General features: G+C 40.1%; 1 protein-coding gene across 7 annotated transcripts in view; it reads left to right on the top strand.

Annotated features, from left to right (window-relative positions):
• Positions 1-46: 46 nt before the first annotated feature.
• Positions 47-23,203, top strand: part of RNF111 (ring finger protein 111) — a 65,283-nt gene continuing 42,126 nt past the window's right edge. For 5 of the 7 annotated variants that reach the window (XM_030013635.2, XM_030013633.2, XM_030013638.2 and 2 more), the window contains exon 1: positions 20,791-21,686. In XM_030013635.2, coding sequence (XP_029869495.1) covers positions 20,810-21,686 — 877 coding nt within the window. In that variant the 5' untranslated portion in view covers positions 20,791-20,809. Of the gene's footprint in view, positions 201-9,745; positions 10,034-20,790; positions 21,687-23,203 lie in introns of those variants that run through there. The other 2 variants (XM_030013637.2, XM_030013639.2) reach the window with 2 other exon arrangements.

Raw genomic sequence — 23,203 nt, 5'->3', positions numbered from 1 at the left:
TGCGGCTCACCTGGTCCCGGGACCTCCCCGCGAGAGGTTGGCGGCGGGCGGGCGGGCCGGCCGGGCGGGGGGTGCTGCCGCTGCTGCAGCCGGGCTGCGCTTCGGCCCCGCGGAGCCCGCCCAGGAAGGACGGGCCGGGGCTCGGCGCGGCTTGGGGCTGGGCTCTTGCTTCTGCGGGGAGCGGCGCCGAGAGCCATGAGGTGCCCCGGGGCGGTGCGGGCGGCGGCGGGGCCGGGCCGGGCCGGGCCGGGCCTGGCGGGAGGCGCGGGCTGAGGCTGAGGCGGGGAGGTGTCGCCGGCTCCTGGCCCGGGAGCGGCCCGAGGAAAGCAGCACGCTAACCCTGATCCTGTGGGCTCGTCTTTCGCTGGTTTCCCTTCAGAGCTTGTGTTTCAAGACTTTCTCTTTATGCAGCTGTGGGCCTGTTCAGGAGAAAACTGACGTTTCATAAGTGTGCGGTGATTGCATGTGTGCGTTGGCGCAGCGGTGTGTAGTGAGTTGGAGGGAGTGCGAACGGTGTAAGGTTCCAGCGGGGCCTTAATGGAGCTGGGAGCAGCCGCTCGGCCCCCCCCGGCCGCGCTGAAGGGCGGGTGGTGGTCTCCCAGGGCGGGAACCTGCTGCAGGTTTTCTCCTTTTTTTTTGTGGGCTTTTGAAAGCTTTGCTTATCTGCTCTTTCGGTTTGTGAGCTCTTGCAATGAAGCGTTCATTGGATGCGTGTCAGAATAATTCTTTGATTGTTTGAAAAAAAAAAATCTCTAAATAAAAGCAAAATGTTTATTTACACATTACTGGTGCTTCGTTCGCATTAACAAGTTGGGTTGTACCTTCTTGCTTGCTCTGGCCACTGATTTCTCAGAGTTTGGGAAATATGCTTAAATAATTGATGCTGACTTTACCGATTTTACTCAGGTGAAATAGTAGTTCCTTTAATCAGTAGCTCCAATGATTTTAAAGATTAGAGAAAGGACAATCTAGGGAGAAGTAGATCTATTTGTGTAACAGTTTTTTTAACTGGAAGTATTTTAGAAAAATACAATACTAATGTTTTAAATTGTTAACAAATAAAGTACTGTTTGTTATGATTTATTAGGCTGTATTTGTACCAGGTAATGGAAGGTGTTACCTCTCAGTTACCATTTCATTCACTTTCTGTAGGGAATGCTTGAAGTTATTTTTGTCAATATTAGATGTTACAGCTGCTATTAAATCTTCAAACGAGGCAGAATCTGTGAATTTAAGTGATCTAAATCAGTTTAAATCACAGCAATCCTCTTGTTTTGTTTCTTCATTCAGAAATTGCATATCAGTAAGAATGAAAAAATGAATGAGGGTTCATTTTATTTGATAAATCTTGGTTAAACAACTTTTTGTGCAAATTAAGTCCTGAATCCTACAAAGATTTGTAACACCATCCTCTTCTTTCTTTTCAAAACACATTTGGAAGTATTTAAATAATACTTTGCTTACTTAGTTATCAGAGACTAATATCCATGTATTTAAAAGTTAAGCATGCACAGAAGTCTAAAAGAAAACACAGTTTAGACTGATAATTGCATGTAGGTTTTAAATATATAATGCTGCTGTTGTGCTTGGTACCAAGATTTTATAAAAAGAACAATCTTAAATAAGGAATGAATATATTATTATATTCTTGCTTACGCTGTCTTCTGCGATAACGTTTGTATTAATGTCAAATACATTAGGGTTGACTTTGAGGTTAATAAATGAACTCTTTAGCTTAACTTCAGACTACAGAAGCAGATTTTTGTGAGTGTTTGTATAACATTTAAGCAGTGCATGAAAAAGTCCTACATCTATTTCATTTGCATATTATTTTGAATTCGGCAGTGCAGCAAAGTCTCAATCAGGGCTGTCAGTTTTACTGTGGTAAACTGTTGTACGAATACACACAAAACCCACTAGTTAGGTTCTAGTGTTGGTGTAGACAAGTTTACTGTGTCTAATTTCAGGAAAGAAGATGGAAGGGCTAATAAATACAGTACTTGCACTGTTTTATTGGGGTTGCTTGACTTACCTAAACCTCACTGCTTGTTGGTTGATGTCATGTAGATGTCAAAGCTGCACACCTAACCCACCCGCCCACCCCTCAAACAAAAAACAACCAACAGAGCCAAAAGGGACCTTAAGACATATTCTCAGTCATCCTCCTGCCTCAAGGCACAATAAGCTATTATGAAAACAACCTTGATGGATGTTTGCCTAACCTGTTCTTAAAGCCTTAAACACAGGTTCCACTTATTCTTCAGGCAGTCTAGTCTAGTCCGGTCCTTAAGTATCCTTTTTCGAACGTCTAGATTAAATCCCTTTTGCTGCAATTTAGCCTTCTTATTCAAAGTGAATATAAGGTACAGTGTTCCCTTTCTTTTTGTAGCCCCCTTTTACATAAGCTAAGACTTACCATATATTTGCTCAGTCTTTTATTTTTTGATTAAAAGCATGGATTATTTCCTTTCTTTAATCAGAGTTCTGAAACACTTGGCCTTTTCTTGTTGCACCTCTGTAGCTGCGGTCCAATATTTCCACAAATTCTCAAAGTTATCTTGGTGACAACACTTCTGACTATGCATCTCGGTAGGATGTATGCCTTTTTCAACCTCATGAACTTGCAGAAAAGAAACCAGTAGGCTTCATTTCAACAAGTTTATTACAATACCTCTTTTCTGTGCAGTTGATTAGTTCTTGCTAAGTGCAGAACTTTGCACTTGTGTTTATAGAATTTCCTCCCCCCACCCCCCGCAATGATTTCAAACTCTAGTCTTGACTTCTGTTCTTTGTAGTACCTCTCAGCCTGGCGTCAGCTGCAGGTTTATAAGCATAATCTCTAAGCCTTTACCCAAAGATTACAATATTGAAGTGTATGAGGAGTTCTATTTGATATAGACTTAAAGTTTGATAGTAAACTACTAATAGTGATCCTCTGAGTACAACCAATTTTCCACCAGATCTATGTAGTTTCTGTCCAGATCAGATTTCCTTACCTTCCTTATGAAAACGTCAATGGAATAGAATGTCAAAAGCCTCAGTGAAGTGAAGATCTTCAGTTCATTCATGTCTGTGGAACCATAAATGGAAATTAGGTTGGTTTGATAGATTGTCATGAACAAATCATGTTGGTTGTTATTTATCAATTTGTTATTTTCCAGCTATCTACAATTATCTTGAATTTGTCCAGGAATTTTAATTAAGTTGGCTGGTTTCTAACTTCCTGTTTGTTTGATTGTTTGGGGTTTTTTTTTAAAGAGAAATACTCTATTTGTCCTTTTGTAGTCTCTTGAAACATCTACTAGTTTTGAAAGAGAAGATTGTTTTATACCATTAGGTTCTGAAATTTGTGGTAAAGTTTGATTAGGAAATGGTAATAGACTTTGAAAGAGGAGAAGCATTTGGCCCAGATATTCATATTTAAACGACAACAAAGACAGAAGTCCAAAACTGTGGTCCTGTAAATTCTTTTTTGTCTGTCTTGCGAGACACCTGAAAGCTGTGAATGTCCTTAGATTTTTAATGTTTTTCCCTGGGGTCTGTAATTTTGCTTTTTTCTGCACAGAAGATTATCCCAGTTTCAAGTGCTGACCAGTCTATTGCCAACCTCACACTGAAGCATAACGGGGGACCAAACACTAGCTATTTCATCTTCTTTTATGGCTTAATGCGGTTGGTATGCTCTGTGCAGTTTTAACATGATTAGGCTCTGTAAAAATGCAGTGATACTCAATGTTTTTAAAACATAGAGAAGTAGTTCTTGCCTTTTTTTTTGTAAGGAAGCCTCCTGGCTAGAGCATTCACCTAGAGTAGAACAGGCTGTCCCAGTTTTCTCCTCTTCACACAGCCACCCATTTGTTCATATCCCCTTCTAAAAAGCTTTCTAAAACAAAAAGAGATGTTGGTTTAAGGAAAGGGCAGGGGTTGGGGGTGCTGGAAGGTCACGTCCAAATAAAGTACCTACAATTAAACAGGATCCTGTCTCATTTGAGATGCATTGCTCTTACGTGTCTTTTTATGAGCAAAGCTGTATGCAGCGCTCTGCTTAACATACTGCTTGTTTAAAAACTGATTTTTGCAGTGTATGTTTTCACTTGTAACTTCAGGCTTTTGTTTGTTTGCTTCAGAAATCCAAGTTTCTAATACAGTATTTTGGATTCTACTTTGGGTGCTGACTACATCAAAGCTAGTTATTACAGCAATAAATGATGCAATGACTCAGTTCCTTTTTGGATCTAACCCTTTTTTAAAAAGAGGGAGACATCGGACTGATGCTAGATTAACTGAAATCAACAGTTGATTAACAGGAAATCAACTTTGAAAGGCACTGAGTCTTTTCCCCGTTCTCATGTTACATTGCCTGGTTACTACAATTTAAAAGTTTGCTTTTAGTAATTCCTGATACCAATCTGACTGTATTCAAGCCTCTGACCAAGCTTATGTTTAAAAATGATTAGCTGGTATGTTTGCTGCACTATTTCTCTCCTCTGCAGACAAAGAAAGAATGAAGAATACCATTTGAGATGTTTTCAGTGAATGCCTGACAATAGATACGTTTTGAGATTAAGAATCACTCATAGTTTAATATGCATCACTGCTATAATAAATAGCTTTTTCCACTCCAAATGCATAGTTTTCTTTTTGATGTATTATTGATATACTGTATGATGAGCAGTCAGAAGAAGGTTGTAGAAATGAGTTTCTGATCTCTAAGTAGCTCTCGTTACAATTCTTCTACGGAACAGCAAGGAGAACTTCATAATCTACTTGTAAATCAAACACAAATATTTTCCTTTATTTTACCACTGAAAGTATACGTACATGCTAGCAAATGGCTGTTGAATTTCTTAGTGTAAAATCAGACCATTAAATGCAGGATGCTTTTGTTTGTTTTAAACATAATTGCCCTAAAAATAGCTGCAGAGTCATCATTAAAATGCAAAAATGTATTTGGCCCCATTATTGTACAAGCACTGAAAGACTATAAAGGAATATCTCGTGATCTTTCTATTAACAGGTTGGTGCTATATTTGTTTTTTGATAAGAAGACAACCCATTAAAAATACTGTCAACAAAGTAGCTATTTCTAAGTAATTATATGTACCACACCTTCTTAATTATCACAACTTAAATACTTAAAATGTCTTACTTAGAATATCTAACTGCTTGAGACCTTAGTAGGGATTTGCATAATTTCTGAAGTAATGAGTTGCGAAAATGCTGTTTCTAACCTTTCGAAGCCTTATCAGGCACTACAATATGAAATTAAATGAGTAACTAGTGGGTCATTGCTGTATCTACATTTTACTGTGATGTAGGGTATTTTGTTGTTCCATATATCTTAAAAATACACAGTTATCTGAGTGGCACGTGTTATTTTCCAGCGCTTTTGAAAGCTCTTGGATCATCACATAAGGAAATTTCCTGTGTTTATTGTCATAAAATAGATAGCACAGACAGCTATCGAGTTTTGGGGTTGACTCTGCAAATGCACCAGTCTTTTCTTGTTTCGTACTAGCAATTCTTCATAACACAAGTCTTGCAGCATTTTTTATCTCTTTCCTATTTCTCCAGTTTTCACTGGCAAGATCTTCGTCTGGACTGATTTGAGCTGTGACAATTTATATCATCTGAATATCAATCCCACAATTTTTGTGATACGTTTTCCTGTATTATCCTCACAACGTACTACCACAAGAGGCCTTACAGTTTATTAATGTTACTAGTAATTGTAAATTGACTTAACACTTACAAACATTTAAATATGTGCTTAAGTATGGTCCATTTTAAGTCTACACAACTACATATGATGTCAACGTCAAGGATGGGCTGTTTCATCTGGATTAATGCCCTGGCTGCAAGTGATTTTGAGCTCCTCCAGAAGCAGTATTTGTGGCAGGAGATACATACTCCTGCACATAGGCAGGAGATTTATAAGTGTATACTATTCATACTGTCCTGGACACTACCAGGCTTGTGGTTAACAGAGCTCTGAGCAAAGACATCTCTTTCTGAAAGTGTGCAGCTTGCACCTTGGCCACATGCCCAGTGGGACTGCGTTCCAGAAGCTGGTGTTTGCATCTGGAAAAAGCTGTGTCTAGCTTTCATTTGTGAGCAAGCAAACTGAAACAGCACTCCTGCATAGAACTGTGTCCAATTATGAAGCTGAGCTGCTGAAGGTACCTCAGGATAGGGGCTTGCTTTGATTTTTTGTTGTTTTGCCAGAAAAGTAAAGTGCAATCTCCTGTTGGTTGGCATATTTTGATCTTAGATAAGATAGTTTCTTCTCTATGTCTTTAGTTTTGCCAGGCCCTGGGGTGCGCATATAAATGGTTTTGTTTAGCTGTAGTTAGAGGAAGTTGAAGAGTTCAGTATGAATTGATGACACCTAGCCTGAAAGCTATTCTGAAATTTGCATTAATGATTTAGAATGAATCGATTTAACCTTTTGGTTTTTTGCAGCTAAGAAGTGTGAAAAGAAGAATCTTTTGGTTTTGTACAAGGAGTCAATAAAATATTTTCAAGACAACTGTATCTCTGCAAGATCCTAAAATAATGGCAGAAGTAACTTTAATAAATATATCAAAGGGCATAGATAGAAGTTAAAAAATAAATGTAAAAAAACCCTTTAAAAATAATTATGAATAATTCTGGGCATTGAAGTGCATTTTCTCCATCACTTTTCTTTTAAAAATTATGTTCATAACCAGTCAATAATTGACAAACTAATTTCTATCAAGTATTAAGTTAAGGGTGAGCTGGCCCACAACTTACTATGTTCTTGTCAGCTGGTAGCCCATAGTGAAACAGGAATTAGGAAATCATAGCGAATAAAGATCTTAGGAATTCTGCCTTTAATTTATTTTCATTTACCCAAGGAGGGAAGGTCTGCCAAATCATATACAGTTAAAGCATTTACAGATCATCTGGCCACTCTGACTTTGCAATGAGAGAAAATCAAGACTATCTATATTTACCTTGCATTGCTTTTTTAATTTGTGAATTGAAATTTCTAGCCACTCTAGAGCCTCTTGTTTTTTGTTTTTGAAATGGTCTTTCTGTGTCTTTCAATTGGTGAGCACAGAGTGACTCTATACATTTTCTCTGCCAAAAACTATCTTTCTGTCATCTTGTCATGAGTGTTCAAAACAATTATGATGTAAATAGGTAAATACGTAACTAGTTGGTGTATTTTTTTATTGGTATTAGCCTCTGATCAGTTTATAGAGAACACTCGTCTCATTTCTTAAGGTAATCCAGCCAAATTTCATTAGCTTCCTCTCATCTATGTTATGTTCCCTTGAGTATCCTGTTAAGATAAGAGTTCATCTTCCCTGAATACATGTTTTTTAAAAGCTGGATAAAGTAGTTGTAACACTACATCAGGAATAATTTTTACTGTAGCATTGAAACCTTTCTCTCTGAAAAATAGACTAAAATATTGTACAGACGTGTTTGCTTTTTTTCATGTTGTTGGCTGTTGGTCATTTTCTTAATTACATAGTTTATTGACGTTCTCATCCTACTGCCTTCTACCTGACAAATACCCAATATATACCAAAACTTTTAGTCATTAATATTCAAGTGCACATTCTTTAAATTTTACTCTACTTTTTTTTCACCTTGCTCCTATTAGTTTGGTCTTCAGAGTCATTCAGTTCTTCCCATGTATTGTCTTGATTTTCCCCCCTCCAGCAGATTTTTATTAATGTATTTCAACTTTGATTACAATTATTAATGAGAAATACTAAAATGACTTACATGATCAAGCCATTAGTGACCTCCATTGAATATGATATGACCTTTTTTCCACTGTCTGTTGCTATCTCCTGTTGAGTGTTTTAGTCATGTTTCTAATTTTTATACTGCTCCCCATTCTCCCCAGTTTCAGTGATTGTTTCGTGTGTGGCCCAATGTCATTGATTACTGAAGTCTGGCTGGATGCAACATACTGTTATATTTCCTTGATTTAAAAAATAAAAAGCAACCAAACACCCAGAAGAACTGTGTAGAAAAGGGTAGCAAGTTAATGCTGAATGACCTGTATTTTGTCTTTATTGAAAACTGAAATGAATTATTATTTTGGTTCTGCAACAACACGAAATCACCTCTGATCCTTTTTTCTGCCTTCACTGTATGCGAGTCTCACTTTTGCTTGTGCTCTCGCATTATGCATAAAGCTGAAAACCTTGTTTATTTTCATATCATTTATGTGGTCTAGCACCTTTTGCACTTTGTTTCTACACTTTTTGACGTATTCCGATAGTCCTTTTGTTGGTAATCTTTTTTCGTGCCCCTAGAAATTTGTCTTCTTTTGAGGTAGGCATTTATTGAAGTAGAGTCTTTCCTTAAAGCCTTTTTTCCTTGTTTGAGAAATAGTTTCCATGTTGTTCTATCCACTTTTGCTTTAAGGAAATTCCATTCAGAAACACATTCAATTAGTAGTCTCAAAATGCATTTTTTCTCAATGACGATTTCTTTTGTAATGATGCATGAAGGTTGTTTAGCTCCCCCAAAGCACGTAAGAACTCTTGTATACAGATTACTCTCTGGTGGCAGTGCATTTGGAGTAAGATCTTTAACTATGGAGTTATTACTGGATCCTATTGGAGTAAGATCTTTAACTACTACTAACAGTAGATCAGACTGCGCCTTTCTGCTCCAAAACCTTGGGTTTATGTATCTGCTGGTCACTGACAGCACATGACCCTTTTCTATCCCGTGTTTTAAGCTGGAAGCGTTTTGGATGCGTACGCTAACGTTGACGAAGGGTCGCCTCTGACAGAAAGGCGTCGTGGCCTTCGGCAGACTTGGGCAGTTACGGAGTTACCAAGCACTCGGGCTTTCTGCGAAGTGAGAGGTTTCACGGAGCTGCGATGCCTACTGTGCTGCTGGGCAGGTGCGAGACCTGGTCGCTGTACAGAAGGCACGTACTGCCGGCGGGAGCAGTTCCTTACGAGGTGTATTGACGTGGGTAGTGCGGTGGTAAGTGGGGGGAGCGGGCAGGCTCACCTGTTCCTAGGTCAGTGAGGGCATCGCTGCAGTGAACGCAAATTAAATCCCTCTTTCCAAAGAGAGGAGATGCGGTTTGTCTGCGTTTCCTAGCAGCTGCGCCCATTGTTTGGCCCCGCGGCCGGCAGCAGGGTAGGGTGCTAGCGCAGCTCTGGGAGCGCCAGGCGTGGCGGTGGGGAAGGACCGGCGCAGTGATCGAATAACGCGAGCGGCCATGGCAGCCCCGGCAGCGCCGCAGAGGGGCCTGCTACGCTCGCGGCTCGACTCCGCCGGCTTGGCGACAGCTGAGCAGCCGTCAGCCGCCGTGAGGCGAAAGGAAGAGACGGCTCTGGGTGGAAGACGAGTGCTTTGATACGAGACCTAGGAGGAGAGACGCCGCCGCAGCAAGCAGCAGCAGCAGCGGCGCCGCTGGCCAGGGCAGAGGCGGCTGCCTGCTTGCCGTCCCGCCTGAGCGGCCGTCCCCGACCTCTGCCCGGGTCCTCCTCGTCCTCTTCGGGGCAAAAGCAGCCGCTGGAGGCGGCGCTGGCGTTGGCGTTGTTTCCGTGCCGAGGGGGGGTCCCGGCCCGGGCACCCGCAGGTGAGGGGAGCCCCGCGGTGCGCCACCGCCTACCGCCCAGCAGGGGGCGCGGCGCCTGACGGGAGGAGGGGCGCGAGCCGGCGCGGCTGCGCTTTGCGGACTGCTGTAAAGCAGCGCCGAGTGTCGCGCTGCGTCTGGGGAGGGAGCGGCGGCGGCGGCGGCGGCGGGGGCTGCGCAACAACAAAACGTCGCCCGCCTCGCGGCGTGTCACCGGGGCCCGGGCGGCTGCGGCCAGGCCGGGGGGGACGGGGGGGGGGGCAGCGGCGTCGCGAGGGGGCGGGCGACGGGGCAGGGCGCCGCCGAGGAGGAGGCGGTGGCCTCCCGGGCCGCGCCAGGCAGCGACGCGGGGTCCCTGCGGCGCCCGCCGGGGCCGCTTCCTCCCCTCCGGCCCTGAGCAGGGCGCCGGCGGCACCCGCCTCTTCCCCCTCGGCCTTACTGTCTCAGGTACGGGGCGGCGGGAGGTACGGGGGGGGGGGGGCGGAGCGGCCGTGGCGTTGCCCCGCACCGTGCGGGGCATTATCTGTCGGCGGGTGGGGCCCGGCGGGGCCGGGAGGGGGGCGGTGGGCTCCCCTCCTCTCCGCAGCCCCGCCCCGCACCGGTGGCGGCAACGGCGACCGGCCCGCGGCGGGGCCGGGCCGGGCCGGGCCGGCTCTCCCGGCGGAGCTGGCCGGAGGGGCGCGGGGGCAGTTGGGCGGCTGGGAACTTCACGCTGATTTCCCCCCCCCCCCCCCCCCCCGCCTTTTCTTATTTTTTTCAGTGCCTCGTTGATGCACAAAGCAGTATCTTCACTGCGGGAAGCCGCGGCAGTCTTTTGGGTTTTGTCTCCTTGAAAATTTGTCACAAATTTTCCCTTACGGAAATGAGTTTTATTTGTGTGCGTAATAGGGTTTGTCATAACGTCATTTGTTTTGTTTGCGAAGTTGGTATTCTGTTTCTTAACCCATATTAAAAAAGAAACAACCCAAAAAAACAGTCAGATGTTTTTGGCCTGATAAACAAGGAAGCAGTGTTCATTCAGAAATGTAGGCCAGGATCTTCAGAGGTGCGTAGGTTTGTAATTCTTACTAAAATGGGCAGGCGTTAAGGATCTATGTACTTTTTAAAGTGTCTGTGTTTCGGTGATTAGGGCTGAGCATATGTTTGTGGAATTTTTGTGGTGTTTGAATAAGCTCTTCCATGGCTTGAGATGGTTTTGTGAGATTGTAAGTGAGGCCTGATTGCTTTAGCTGATTAAATGATACCCTTAATCCCTGATAGTCAGGTACTCCCCCAAAAGAAGATACATTGCAGGAAGTAAGATCTTGCTGTAATAGCCCAACTTTATTTGATTTTAGCACGATTACTTCAGAAACAAATATTTGACAAAAAAGATAAGAATTGACTGTTCAGCACGGAGACCTAGGTAGCATTTATCAGCGTGGAATATCTGTGTTATAAACTAATAAAGGAAAACTAGGTTTTTAGGTGGTGAAATAAGGCCTTACATTGTCTTTATTGTAACCAGTAGAAAATTCCAATGACAAATTAATTCCGAATACTTAGTAGAAACATTTTTGAGGAAAATTAATTTTTAAAGAATTAGAATATTTTGTCACTCTTAGAAACAAAAATGAAAGCTGCTTGTAATTCACATACCTGTAGTCCTTGCTGTGAAAGTAGTTTTCCACCAATTTAAATGTTTTTATTCATCTTTTTGGTGGATAGAGGGACTACCTGAGGCAAAAAAAAAAAAAAAAAACCAAAACCAAAAAAAACATTAGCCAAGATTATCACCAATTCAGATTTATATTCTTGCTGGTGTGCAAGGGTTGATAGGGAAGGATGTGATCTTGGTTCAAGTGATAAAGTGAACATCTGGTCACCTGTCTTATGGTGTCATCCACAGTATAAAATGACCTATTGAATTCATAAGATGGGTAAGGCTGTGTGCACATTTTGCATTTCACTTCAGTTAAATAAAAGTGGGTGAGACACCAAGCTTCCTGTTCTAAAACTCTTGAAGTCTCGCATATTTAAAAATCTGTTTATTTTTATTGATGGTTGAAGCCCTGGCAGCTATAGCTGTGGTTATGTCTAGTATTGGGAGCCCAGGGGTGAACAACAGCTCTTAGCATTCATGCATATTTCATGTGTCCTTTCCAAATCTAGATGGGAACGTTCTGACCTTTCAGAAATGTGTCTTTTACGAAGCAGTGGCTTTTGTAAAAGTGTATTAAGGATGTATCTTAACATATCTGTGACTTCCACTTTAAATTAATAACTTTGTAGACCTACGTAACCAGATCAGTGGAGGTGGTCATGTTGCAATAAGGTTTAGCTGACAGCAGTTACTGCCTTTTTTCCCCAAGATGAAGAATCTTTCATTTCAGTTGTGTATATTTCCTCTAATGGTGAGGATATTCTTTTGAGAAGATATAGGTAATAGTGGCCCCCTCCCTAGCTGATGAGCTGTGGAGGCTTAGATGTCAGGCAGTTGAATAAATGGAGAAAAAATTGCTGGGGGAATGGGACAGGGATGGGATGATTTGATTCACATGTAAACCATGGGGATAGTACAAAGAGATGGATTTGCCATAGGCAGATGTTGTATAAAGGTTTCCCCACAGCTTTACTAATGTGCAGCCTCCTTTAGGTCGTTTTGTTACCAGATCTGTAGTGATGTAGCTTTTTGCATGTCAGTGAGGTTGAGAAGAGATTAGAAACATGTATATTGAGTAATGTCGTATGGGACGTGTACAATGTAGGGATAGGGTAATTACTCCCAGTCGTAGTCTCTTTAAGTTTTGTCAGTGTAAGTGACAGTGATCAGCTGCTTCCAAAGTCTACAGTGCTCTTAAAAGAAACACAAAATGTATCCGCAGCCAAAGTGTTACACTACTGAACTTCCTTCAGGCTTTGGATTGGTTGGTTTTCTTGGTGGGCTGATGTCAGGCCTAACAGAGACCCCTAATGGAGCAGAGGGGAAGGGCTTTTGCTAACGAGATTATTTTGCTGGTTTATGGGTTTTATATAGCTTGTGCTATTTGGAAAAGTAACTACTGTGAATTAAAGTGATGTCTTCCTTATTAAGTGTTTACCAAGTGAAATCTGAGAAGGCTGGTTCACGACTTCACTGGCAAGAGACTTCCTTCTGTATTTTTTTTGCCAATAAAGTGCAGTCCTAATACTTGGCTTCTGTCGAGTAAAATATTTGCTTTTACCCACTGCCACTTGGCTCTACTGGGTGAAGAGTGGAGAAGTCTGCTGCACTGTCCTTCCCTGTTAAACTGGTAGATCTACTCGATTTAATATCTGAAAAATCCCCTACTTCTAACAGGTTTCCTGAAGAACAGCATAAAACTGTCTCGATGGTTAATCTCATCATTCTCACCTCCAAGGTTCTTGTTAGCAGTTGTGGCAAAGATCATGTCTTACTTTGCTTCTCAAAGCCTTATCGAGAAGTGTTTGCAAAAGGACACTGCATTAAGAACAGTTACACATACGTCAAAGGTCAAAACTGCTAGGGGGACCAAGAAGTAAATTTTTAAATTATTTTTGATGGCTGTGTAACTCAGAACTTCCGTAACTGTCTCTGCAAGCAGAATTCCTAGTTAAGATCTTAAGCTCCAATAAAAAAGTGTATTTTGTCATTCTTTTATAAAGCTACTGCTTCTTATTCCCAAGTTCGTGGCTGTTATGTTTGTCTTGGAGTTCACTGAAGTCAAAACATTCCTGATTGCCAAATCATAATGCTTATGTCTTAAAACCATGATTTACATAGTGTTAATGTAGCTAACTGAGTTTAAGCCTAGGACAGAGCAAAGAAATGGTCTAGACTGAAGAATGTGCTTGTGAATACCATGTTTGTCAAATCCACCTGTTTGCATCCATTGTGCAAAGCCAAACAGATTCCTTGCCCAGGTGGCTGTGTGCGTGCTAATGCTTCACTGATGCTTGATTGATGCTAGGATTTCTATGGGTGCCTTATGGTCTTGGACTGATTCATAGTGTATTGCGGGAGAACTAACTTGTTCGTGGGACTCTATGCAGAATTGCTCTTAGCCTGCCAACTCATGTAGCTGAGGCACTTCCAGCTGTGCATGCTCCATGCGTTCTGTCTGTTCCTGCTGGAGTCAGGCCATAGATCAGTCCTAGGGAAGAGCTCTTCTGTTTGTAGCTGTCCTGTGCTGGATTCAGTTAGAAGATGTGAGACAGACACTTTCAATAGTCTTTTCGTAAGAATACAGTGGTGGTAAGTCTCAGAGGTGAATGATAACGTGGCATAACAGAGGCATTCTGTAGCTATTCTATAGGTGGCCTGACATTTCTATTGCAAGATAATTGCTTTACTGATCTGAGTGCACTTATGCATGAGGAAACGAACCTTGAAGGTCTCAGATTAATTTTTTTCAGAGATAAAATTAAGGAGACTTTGCTGGTCCAGAGGATAGATACTGCTGTTTACAGTACTTTGCAGTACAGTTACTGTGGTCTGACTTGTCTTTGAGATGGCTTTGCAAAGGTTAGTAAGAGTAGTACTGTACTTGAAATAACATTGTTTCACTTTAAGTGTAGGCTTTCCAAGCCAGTGATGGTTCCTAGAATTGGCTGCAAGGAGTGAGTAAGCCTGCCTGCATTGCTGTGGCTCGTGTAACTGTAGCACCCCTCTGCAAAGCACAGACAAACTCTTCTGTCTGGGCTGGATGTCATGGAGTGTCTTTGGCTGACCGTAGGCAAGAACCTGTCTCCAGAACGTTATCATGCAGTTTGTGACTAATACTATGCACATTATTCTGAAATACTGTACCTTTCTGTAGGGCAAAAGATAAGTATTCTGCTTGGAGTATTCTCAGGTAATTTTGTCATTCAAAAATTGGTGTATCTGTCATCACTGTGGGTGCGTTAAAGCAAACAAAGGAAACTGAGCGTGGTTTGTAATGGTATTTCATATTGTCCTGTGAATAAAGATGTGTTTGATGCTACATAATATCAAAGCAAACATAATAGAGTTTCAGATTACCTTCTGATTGTTGCTGTTTTATAACAATGCATAGATCTTTAACTATCAATTGCTTTATTTGCCAGCAAAGATTAGCAGACCAATATATAGTATGCTAAAATTTAGTAGTTAAAACAAGCTTTAAAAGAGCGGTTTGTCTCATGAAGTTGTGAAAATTAAGAACAACCAAAAGCAAAGAACAATGCAATAAAGTTTCAAAATCTGATTGCACTTGTTTTGCTGATAGTGGAACTGAATATTGGATATTTGTGTTCTTGCTGCTTACTCTGCATTGTACAGGTTGTCCCTGCTTGATAGGAATGAAAGGAATAGGGCATGACTGCCCCTTTTAGGCTAACAAGTGGGGTTTTTCTTTTGTGAACTGCTGAGTTCTTTATTTTTGTTGGAGCAGGGCATGATAGCACTGAGATTCAATCTTCATGGGATTTTGTTGGGGGTGCAGCTTTTTAAATGGCTCCAAGCCCTCTGTCAACCTCCATTGCGTCAGGGTCATGCATGAATCAGTCTTGTTTGGCTCTCTGCCCTTGAGAAAGGGAAGTAGTAGTACTTAGGTTATCTCACTTTTGCTGAAGGTCTTGTACAAATTTTATAAGCTTTTTTATTATCCTGTTTCTTGGTGTCTTGATTTTTCTGATGGAAGAGCCTTGTTGAAAGAATAAAAATACATCTTTTTAATGAGAGGAAAGAAATGACTGTTGGTGTTCCAAAATACAGCTTGTGCAATACTTTCATTCACTGGTCCATTCTTTGAGCTCTTGATAACCATATTCGCTAGTTCCAAAAAAAGTACTGTGGTAGCAACAGTATACAGAGCATAAGGTTTGTTTGTGCATACCAGGCCTCAACAGTGAGGTTTCCTCATGAAGTACTAGTATTAGCTGGTCAGAGTAAAAAATAACATTAAAAGTAAAATCTGATAAAAGCCACATATTGGGGAAGGGAATTAATTTTAAAAGTTAATTGTGAGTTCAGTGAACCTATGTAAAGAAAATAAGAGTTAGGACTGAGTAAAGGAACTACAAATGGAACTGATAGAAACTTCCTTTCTGAGACAATCTTAAATATTGTCTTGCCTGATATCACTCTATATATGGGCATTTGGGTTGGGTACATAAATGGTCTAAGATGGCACAGAATGTGTATGGAAGTGGAATTGCTGTGTTCATTCTGAGATTGTGACAACAGTGTGTTCCGCAAGCTCTTGGTAGTCTTGAGAGCTGTTGTATTGGGAAGAATTTTTGTGTGCTCTAGCCTCTAGGCTCAACCCTACTGGATACCCGAGTTGTCTGTAAGTACGTTTAGGGTCTGAGTGGTGGAGAGCGCATCAGACAAGGGGAAATTACTGTGTTGTAATAAGAGAGGAGCAGGAAATTGAAGATGGGGAAAATGAGGAAGTAGACTGCTAACTGCTTTGTAAATGAAACTTTTTTATTCACTGCTTTTCATCAAGTTGGCCAGAAGTCTGTTTGGCTGGCTGGGTTTAGGTGTGCGTATCACACTAATGGGACAGAGACCAGTAATTTCACGGTTATGTAAGAAGCATGTGCTTAAGATAGGCATTTTCTGCAAAGTGGTTGACTGGTCATGTGTCAAAGCACTGTGTACTTACTGTAGCAGCCTTGAGAGAATTGATCAAGGTTCTTTTTGACACCTAAAAAGGAGATCGATTCTTGATGGTGAAGGGAGTTGACTAGTATTTTCAATTACATTTTAAAATAATTTTCAAAGTAATGATATATTAGATTGCATGTATTCATCAACCAAGTATACAACAAAAAATCGAGTTAATGTGTAATGAACCATTTCACTGTTTTATAGTGCTTTAATGCTATCATACTTTTTGATTGCTAGTAATGGAATTAATTCTTAATGACAAAATACTTTGTTCCATCTTATAACTCAAATGTGTTCTGCTTTTATTTGTGATCATAAACTTGGCTGCTGTAAAGATTTCAAACTTTGAGCTTGTTTTTTGACTTGGCAATTTTGAGGGACTTCCCAGTTTGCATGAATTTTCTTGTGCTGCTGTTATGTCTTGGCATGATTAATATCAAAGGTCTTTACTTTGTGACATGAATGGATAAAAGTCATGTACACTTCATGATTCTTTAGAGGGCAACTTAGAATAATGATAGTTTTCAGGTAGCTGTCTTAACAGCTCTTCATTAAGTCTTTACTTAAAATGGCTTAAAAGAAGATACTACCCCATTTTTCCTCTCGAAGTCTTGACTCTAAGTTAATAGTCAAATATTTTGATTGGGAAGGAGGAACACTAATGCTGATTGAGCTGATTGTATCTTGCTGCTTTTTGAAAAAGCTTCTGAGGACTACTTTTAATTAGAGGGAGATTTTGTAGGATCTTCTATGTGTTTAACAGCAGATGATCTCATTCTAAAGACTCTTAATTATTTGCATAATATTTTTGTAGTCCTTCTTAAACCTTGTCTTCGGTGGAAAAGCATTGGACTTATGGGTATTTCTTATGCCTAACCACTAAAAATACTTAAAATGGATTGGAATCTAGTTAAATGGTAAGCTCTTCTTCCAACTTCTGTCTTTTTTGCTCAAGTCTTTTGTTCAAAGGTTTGTAATAGCATTTCTAAATAGTGAAGGAATGGATTATTTGTCATTGTTGATTGCTGCCATTCACTTAAAAATATACTCACGTTTAAGCTGTTGTGCAATTTTTAATTGGAAGCCAGCAGCTCTCCCATGAGTAAGCAGTCCTTCAGGATCTGTATTGGTTAGAAAAAATCAAGAGATCTTGATTACTTAGTTGAGTTACTTTTTCCTTGGTTGCAAGAGTGCAAATATACAAAATGTTTGAATCTGTTAACTGGCTATTACATCTAGGCTGCTTGTTTTAATAAAACTAAGCTAGTAAATAGCATTTCAAGTGCACTAGTTTTCACTGTGTGGCGGTTTAGGTTTTTTTGCCATCTTACAGTAGTTTGAGGTTTCTCAAAGTGTAAACTTTTCTTGCTTTAATTTTTCTGCTGTAACTTAAATAGCTCTATCTGTATATCAGCACAGTGGCCTCTGTGCAAAAGTAAACAGCGCTTATACAAAGATAATCACATTCAGAATGCAGAACTTTCATACTGATGGTTATTTCCTCACTAGAATTTAACAATAAAATGCAGGGTGGAAGCACTCCAATGAGTAGAACCGAGTCCTTTGTAAACCAGCCCCTGATTATGCTCACATAATGAGAAAATGTTCAGATTTTTGTTTCTTAAGAAAAATTCAGAGTTAAGTAAAATTGTCCCCTTAATTTATCATGTTAAAAGGACAGGAAACTGTTGTGTATAGGCTGGATGTGTAATATATGATGGTGAGTTATGACTGTGTGCGAAGACAATAAGCTCTCTGAATAAATCAGCTTTTTTTTTTCCCCCAAATCGAAACATTTTGTGGATTTTCTAAAAAACAAAACAAAAACCCCCAAAAAACCAAAACAAAAAAAAAACCCTTGTGATGAAATACGGGGTTATTGTAGGAGTGGCTGGCTTGCTTTTGGATTGTGGAAAAGACTGGCTAGACTAAGTGTTGCATTTCTGTAAAACAGTGGCGCACAAATAACAGACCAAAAATACTGCCTTAAAGGTGACCTTGTGAGGATGAGGAAAAGATTGTGTACTGCTTGTTCTCTGTGTGCTTATAACAGGTTTGAATTCTGATTTTCTGTCCTTGTTAGAAATTTTATAAAATGGAAGTTTCAGTCTTAATTTTTGCAAAGAAAGATGGTGCATGTATGTGAGGGTAAGTACATGCATACCGAGGAGCATGTGAGAGCTGGTATTTTCCCCAGGAGCTGTCAGGAGCAGAGAAGCATAGATATCAGAATTCCGCAGCTTTAATAGAGGCTTCTTTGTTTACTGTGTATACTTCTTACATGCTTGATGTTTATTCCAAGTTTTTTTCCAATTTTGCTTTTTTTTTTTTCAGTCCTAGAGAAGAGGATAGCCTTGTATAGGGCATTCCACAAAAACTTATTGCAATTAAAAACCCCCAACATATATTGCCCGGGATGCAGCAGTCTTCCGTTTAACACTTGAAAATAAGAAATATTTATCTCCTACTGTGAACTGTGCTTTGATGAAGTGAAAGTAAGAACCTGTCCTGTTGTATATACTGGCAAGAGGAGGTTTAGTCCAACTTGCATGCAGTTAGCTTTTGACTTACTGATGTAAAACATACCTGTCTGCTGCAATCCTGGTAGAAAACAGCAACACTTTCTTAGTTATCACAGGGTATAGGCCTCACATTGAACAGTAATGATTTTAAATGTTTGTAGGATTTCCAGTGAGAACATTCAAATGGATCTTTTCAGCTAGGGTTCTAGGATCCACAAGGTTCTTGATCTCCAAAAAGATCCAGTGAACTCACATCTTCTTTAGATGTTAGTACTGCAGCACATATGCCTTGTGCAAAATTTTTATTCCAGATTACATCACTTGAAGAATTAGATTAGTAGCTTATGGCTGTGAAGAGAACACAGGCTGCCTGGGATAATGCATCAGTTTATACCTGTTGCAAACTGAGATAAGTCATTCTTCAGGGTCTGTTAGGACAACTAGCTCGCAGCTGCTCCTGAAAGCATCAGTTTGTGAAACTAAGAAATGTTGATTTGACTGTTCTGTAGTCTCAATCTTGTATTGATTCATTCTGTGACAAAATAAACAAGAGCTTTAAATATTAGCACCAGATGTAAGAATGCGTTAGCATTTTGAAGAATTTGGAGGTTCAGGCAGAAGATTACGGACCTGAGTAGGCAATGCCACTTAACCTGCCATGGATCTTGTTGTTGCTACCTTAGACTGTTTTTTTGTGGCTTCATGCATATTCCAGTTGTGCTGCTTAAGGAGCCTCATTCCCACATAAGGTATAGTTGCACATATTTTTTTTAAGCAGTTTTCTGTTAGTTCAGCACAACCTGATGTAAGCCAGGTATAGCTGTTTGTGTGCTTATGCAATGGATTGGTGTCTGATCTGGTTAGAAATTTATTTTTCAGGTTGGTCAGCTCTACATTCCAGTTCAGTTCATAAACGTTTCTTCTAGAAGAGCATAGATGTTCCTTCAAACAAGTGAGGGAGGGAGAAAAAAAGAAGCATGTAACTGCTAAAGTAGTACAACTGCGAAATGTCTACTATATTCCTTATTCATCTATATGCCTTATTCATCTGAGGCACGAAGAAGTGATATTAGTTACAGTCAAGAGTGCTTCAGTGGTTATCACAGTGGGAACCAGCTTCTTTTGTCACTTTCTTTAGGGACTTTAAACAGAAGGCAGAGATGCCAGATGAAGCAGGTTGAAGGTGAATGTATTAGAGGTTACTGTTGCCTGTGTCCCTCAGTAGTTTTCCAGTACAAAAGTTTTTCTTTGAAGTAGTCTTTGAGGCTAATGTTGCACTGTTGTATGTTGACAGCCTAGTATTTTGACAGGGAGGGGAACCTGCCTGGTACCAACTATTAAGGGAACATGTGATATGATAGACGTTTCTGTCGCAGGATAGAGTCTAAAGTACATGGACTGAAAAAAGCTTTGTACAGTATACTATTAGTGTGGTGTTTTTTTAAAGAAACTCTAGGTAATAAATGGATTTCTCATGACTTTAACCCAAAATAATAAGGTTCAAAATCTCTCCTGTTTTATTCTTTTTCATGTCAGAAAAGAACTATGAATTCTAAGTAACTGATTTTTATAGCTCAGTTGTCACCATACTGTACCATGTATAGTGTTCAAGGTATTTACTATGCATATATACAGCTATAGGGGAAGATGTAGGCCTTATTTAAGCATGCAGTTTAGTTGATGGCTATTGGAGCTATTTAGCTGAAACTTAACTTCTGTAAGCAGTAGCCTGTAAAACTCTCATGCTTAAGCATTGGTAAAACAGACATCGTCCATACATTTTGCAGGCAACGTACATCGATATTTGCCCTGTGAAAGTGATAATGTTTTTTCTGACTAACAGAAATTCCCTTCAATGCAAGTTATGAGAGATCCATCTTAATTCAAAATGACATTGTCAAGCAGTATTCTTAATATTATGAAACAGCTGTATTTCAGTTATTGCTGTGTTAGTTTTTTCACTGGGGGGTCAGTCTTAGCAGTAAATTGCTTTTCTCTTATTTCAGTTTTGCTCTTGAAAAATCTGATGTTACTTTTTCTTGATGCATATCTGTGTTTATTTCTAGGCCTTTCTTAAAACTTTCCATGTCTAAATGGACTCCTGAATGTAATATAGTTTATACTCTAAAAGCGGATATGAAGAGTGAAGTTCCTTCTGATGCACCAAAGAGACAGGAGAGTCTGAAGGGGATCCTCTTGAACCCTGAGCCTATTGGAGCAACCAAAAGCTTCACTGCAGAGGTTGAGATGATTGCTAGTAAAGTAGGGAATGAGTTCTCTCACTTATGTGGTGATTCTCAAAAGCAAAAGGACATGAATGGCAACCGTACAGACCAAGACAAAAGTATTGTGGTGCGAAAAAAACGCAAAAGCCAGCAGGCTGGTCCTTCGTATACTCAAAATTGTCCTGATAAAGAAAACCAAGGAATCTTAGGATTAAGACAGCACCTAGAAACACAGAGTGAAGACAATGATTCTTCTTTTAGTGACTGTATCTCTTCACCTTCATCTAGCCTACATTTTGGAGACTCCGACACAGTAACATCTGATGAAGAAAAAGATGCTCCTGTAAGACACCCTCAGGCAGTGTTGAATACTACAAGTAGAACTCATAGTGCAAGGTCACAAAAGTGGCCTCGGACTGAGTCAGACTCTGTACCTGGGTTATTAATGAAAAGGCCCTGTTTTCACAACAGTTCTTTAAGAAGACTTCCATATAGGAAGAGATTTGTGAAAACAAGTTCATCACAGCGGACACAGAACCAAAAAGAACGAATTTTAATGCAGAGGAAAAAGCGGGAAGTGTTAGCTCGAAGAAAGTATGCTTTACTACCCAGCTCTAGCAGTTCCAGCGAGAATGATCTCAGTAGTGAATCTTCTTCCAGTTCATCTACTGAAGGAGAGGAAGACTTATTTGTGTCGCCTGGTGAAAACCACCAGAACAGTACAGCTGCTCCTTCAGGTAAAACTAAATTCCTGAGGTACTTTTTATTAATGAGCTTTCATTATATACAGTATGCTTTTTTAATAAGTGATTTGGTGTGGTTGGTTTTGTGTTTTTATAGAAGTTATACTACAAATAGACTTACTGCATGTAATGTGAACATTAAACCATAAATTCTTCATGGGAGAAGTACATTCAGAGCTTCCAGTAAAATTATAACAAATCTAGAATCTTTAGCTTTTACATTAAAGGTAAAGTTAATTGATTCTAAACAATGTACTGGAAGGTCGCTGAATCTGATTAGCCACCTGCTGTGGAGTTGCTCCATTTTGTTTTTTTAGCTGTTGAATTGTATTAAAAATTTTAGATATTGCTGCTTTGTTAACTGATTGTGGCAATAACAACTCTGGTTTCAGAATGTAGAAATATCTGCTAATACCTAATGAACTGTGCTTGACAACTTAAAAAATTAAAAGGAAAAAAAAATTGGTCATTGCGATAAGAGCATAATAAGAGAAAATTCTAAGGCTTGAAGTTGTGGAAAGCAAAGTATTGTGTATATACCAAATGTTTTACCTAGATAAACTCAATGCAATAATCTTGCAGTTGGTTTACACAGATGTTTCTCTACTATGTCTTGACACAGTATTTGAGGGCATGCTTGAATGTTTGGAGCAAGGGTTGAGGCGGGGAGGCGGTTTTGGTGTGTTTGGTGGTACGTGTGGTTTGGTGGTTTTGTTTTGGGTTTTTTTTTTTCCCCTCTTCATCTACTAATTTTCTTGGACTTCCTTTCATCTTAAATTTGCCAAGTGAAAGGCAGTCCCAGGACTGGGACCAGTAACGTTCACAGTGTTGTAGTTGTGCCTTCTGTTTATCGTTTCAGCTTTTTAGAGAGCACAGGGAAGTAGATACATAGAACACAGCATAGTGTTAATCTGTGCAACCATGTTTTTTGCCTAGTGACAAGTATATTTTAGAAGGTGAAACCGTATCTCAGACTGTGCTGATCATTCCTCTAAGAAAAAATGACTGAAAATACAAGGACAGGTTTAAAAAAAAGAAAAAAGTGTGTATGTTCATGTTAGGGCAGGATTTATGCTTGAACAGAACCAGAGTACTAAAGACTAGATTATTGCTTGTTACGCATTGTAGCAGGAAATAATTTGTGTGTTGTTCTTTAATGTACTGTTTAAACACAAGCAGTAAGATTTGTAATGCAAAAATCTTACTTATGCAGTGCTAGGGCTGCATAAATAACTCTGAAACAGAAGAATTATTGCACAGCCTTGATTACCGTCATGCATTTTTGTGGGGACAGAAATGTGATTTTTAAGCCTAAAGAAGTTACGTTTGACACGCATGTTCGAATGTATTGAAGGGTATGAACTGTAAATAATTAATGTATGCGGATTTGCATACATTCATATTAAAAACCAATTTGGGAAACTACTGTGTTAACACTTCTGCTTCCAAGTTAATAGTTTCTTCTCATTTTCAGAGAGGATGGAGTTTCAGGTAACTGTAAAATGATGTAG

Source organism: Aquila chrysaetos, chromosome 5 (genome assembly GCF_900496995.4).
Source record: "Aquila chrysaetos chrysaetos chromosome 5, bAquChr1.4, whole genome shotgun sequence".
Lineage (NCBI taxonomy): Eukaryota > Metazoa > Chordata > Aves > Accipitriformes > Accipitridae > Aquila > Aquila chrysaetos.
The sequence above is the reverse complement of the archived record's forward strand: the minus strand, read 5'-3'. Positions and strand labels throughout refer to the sequence as shown.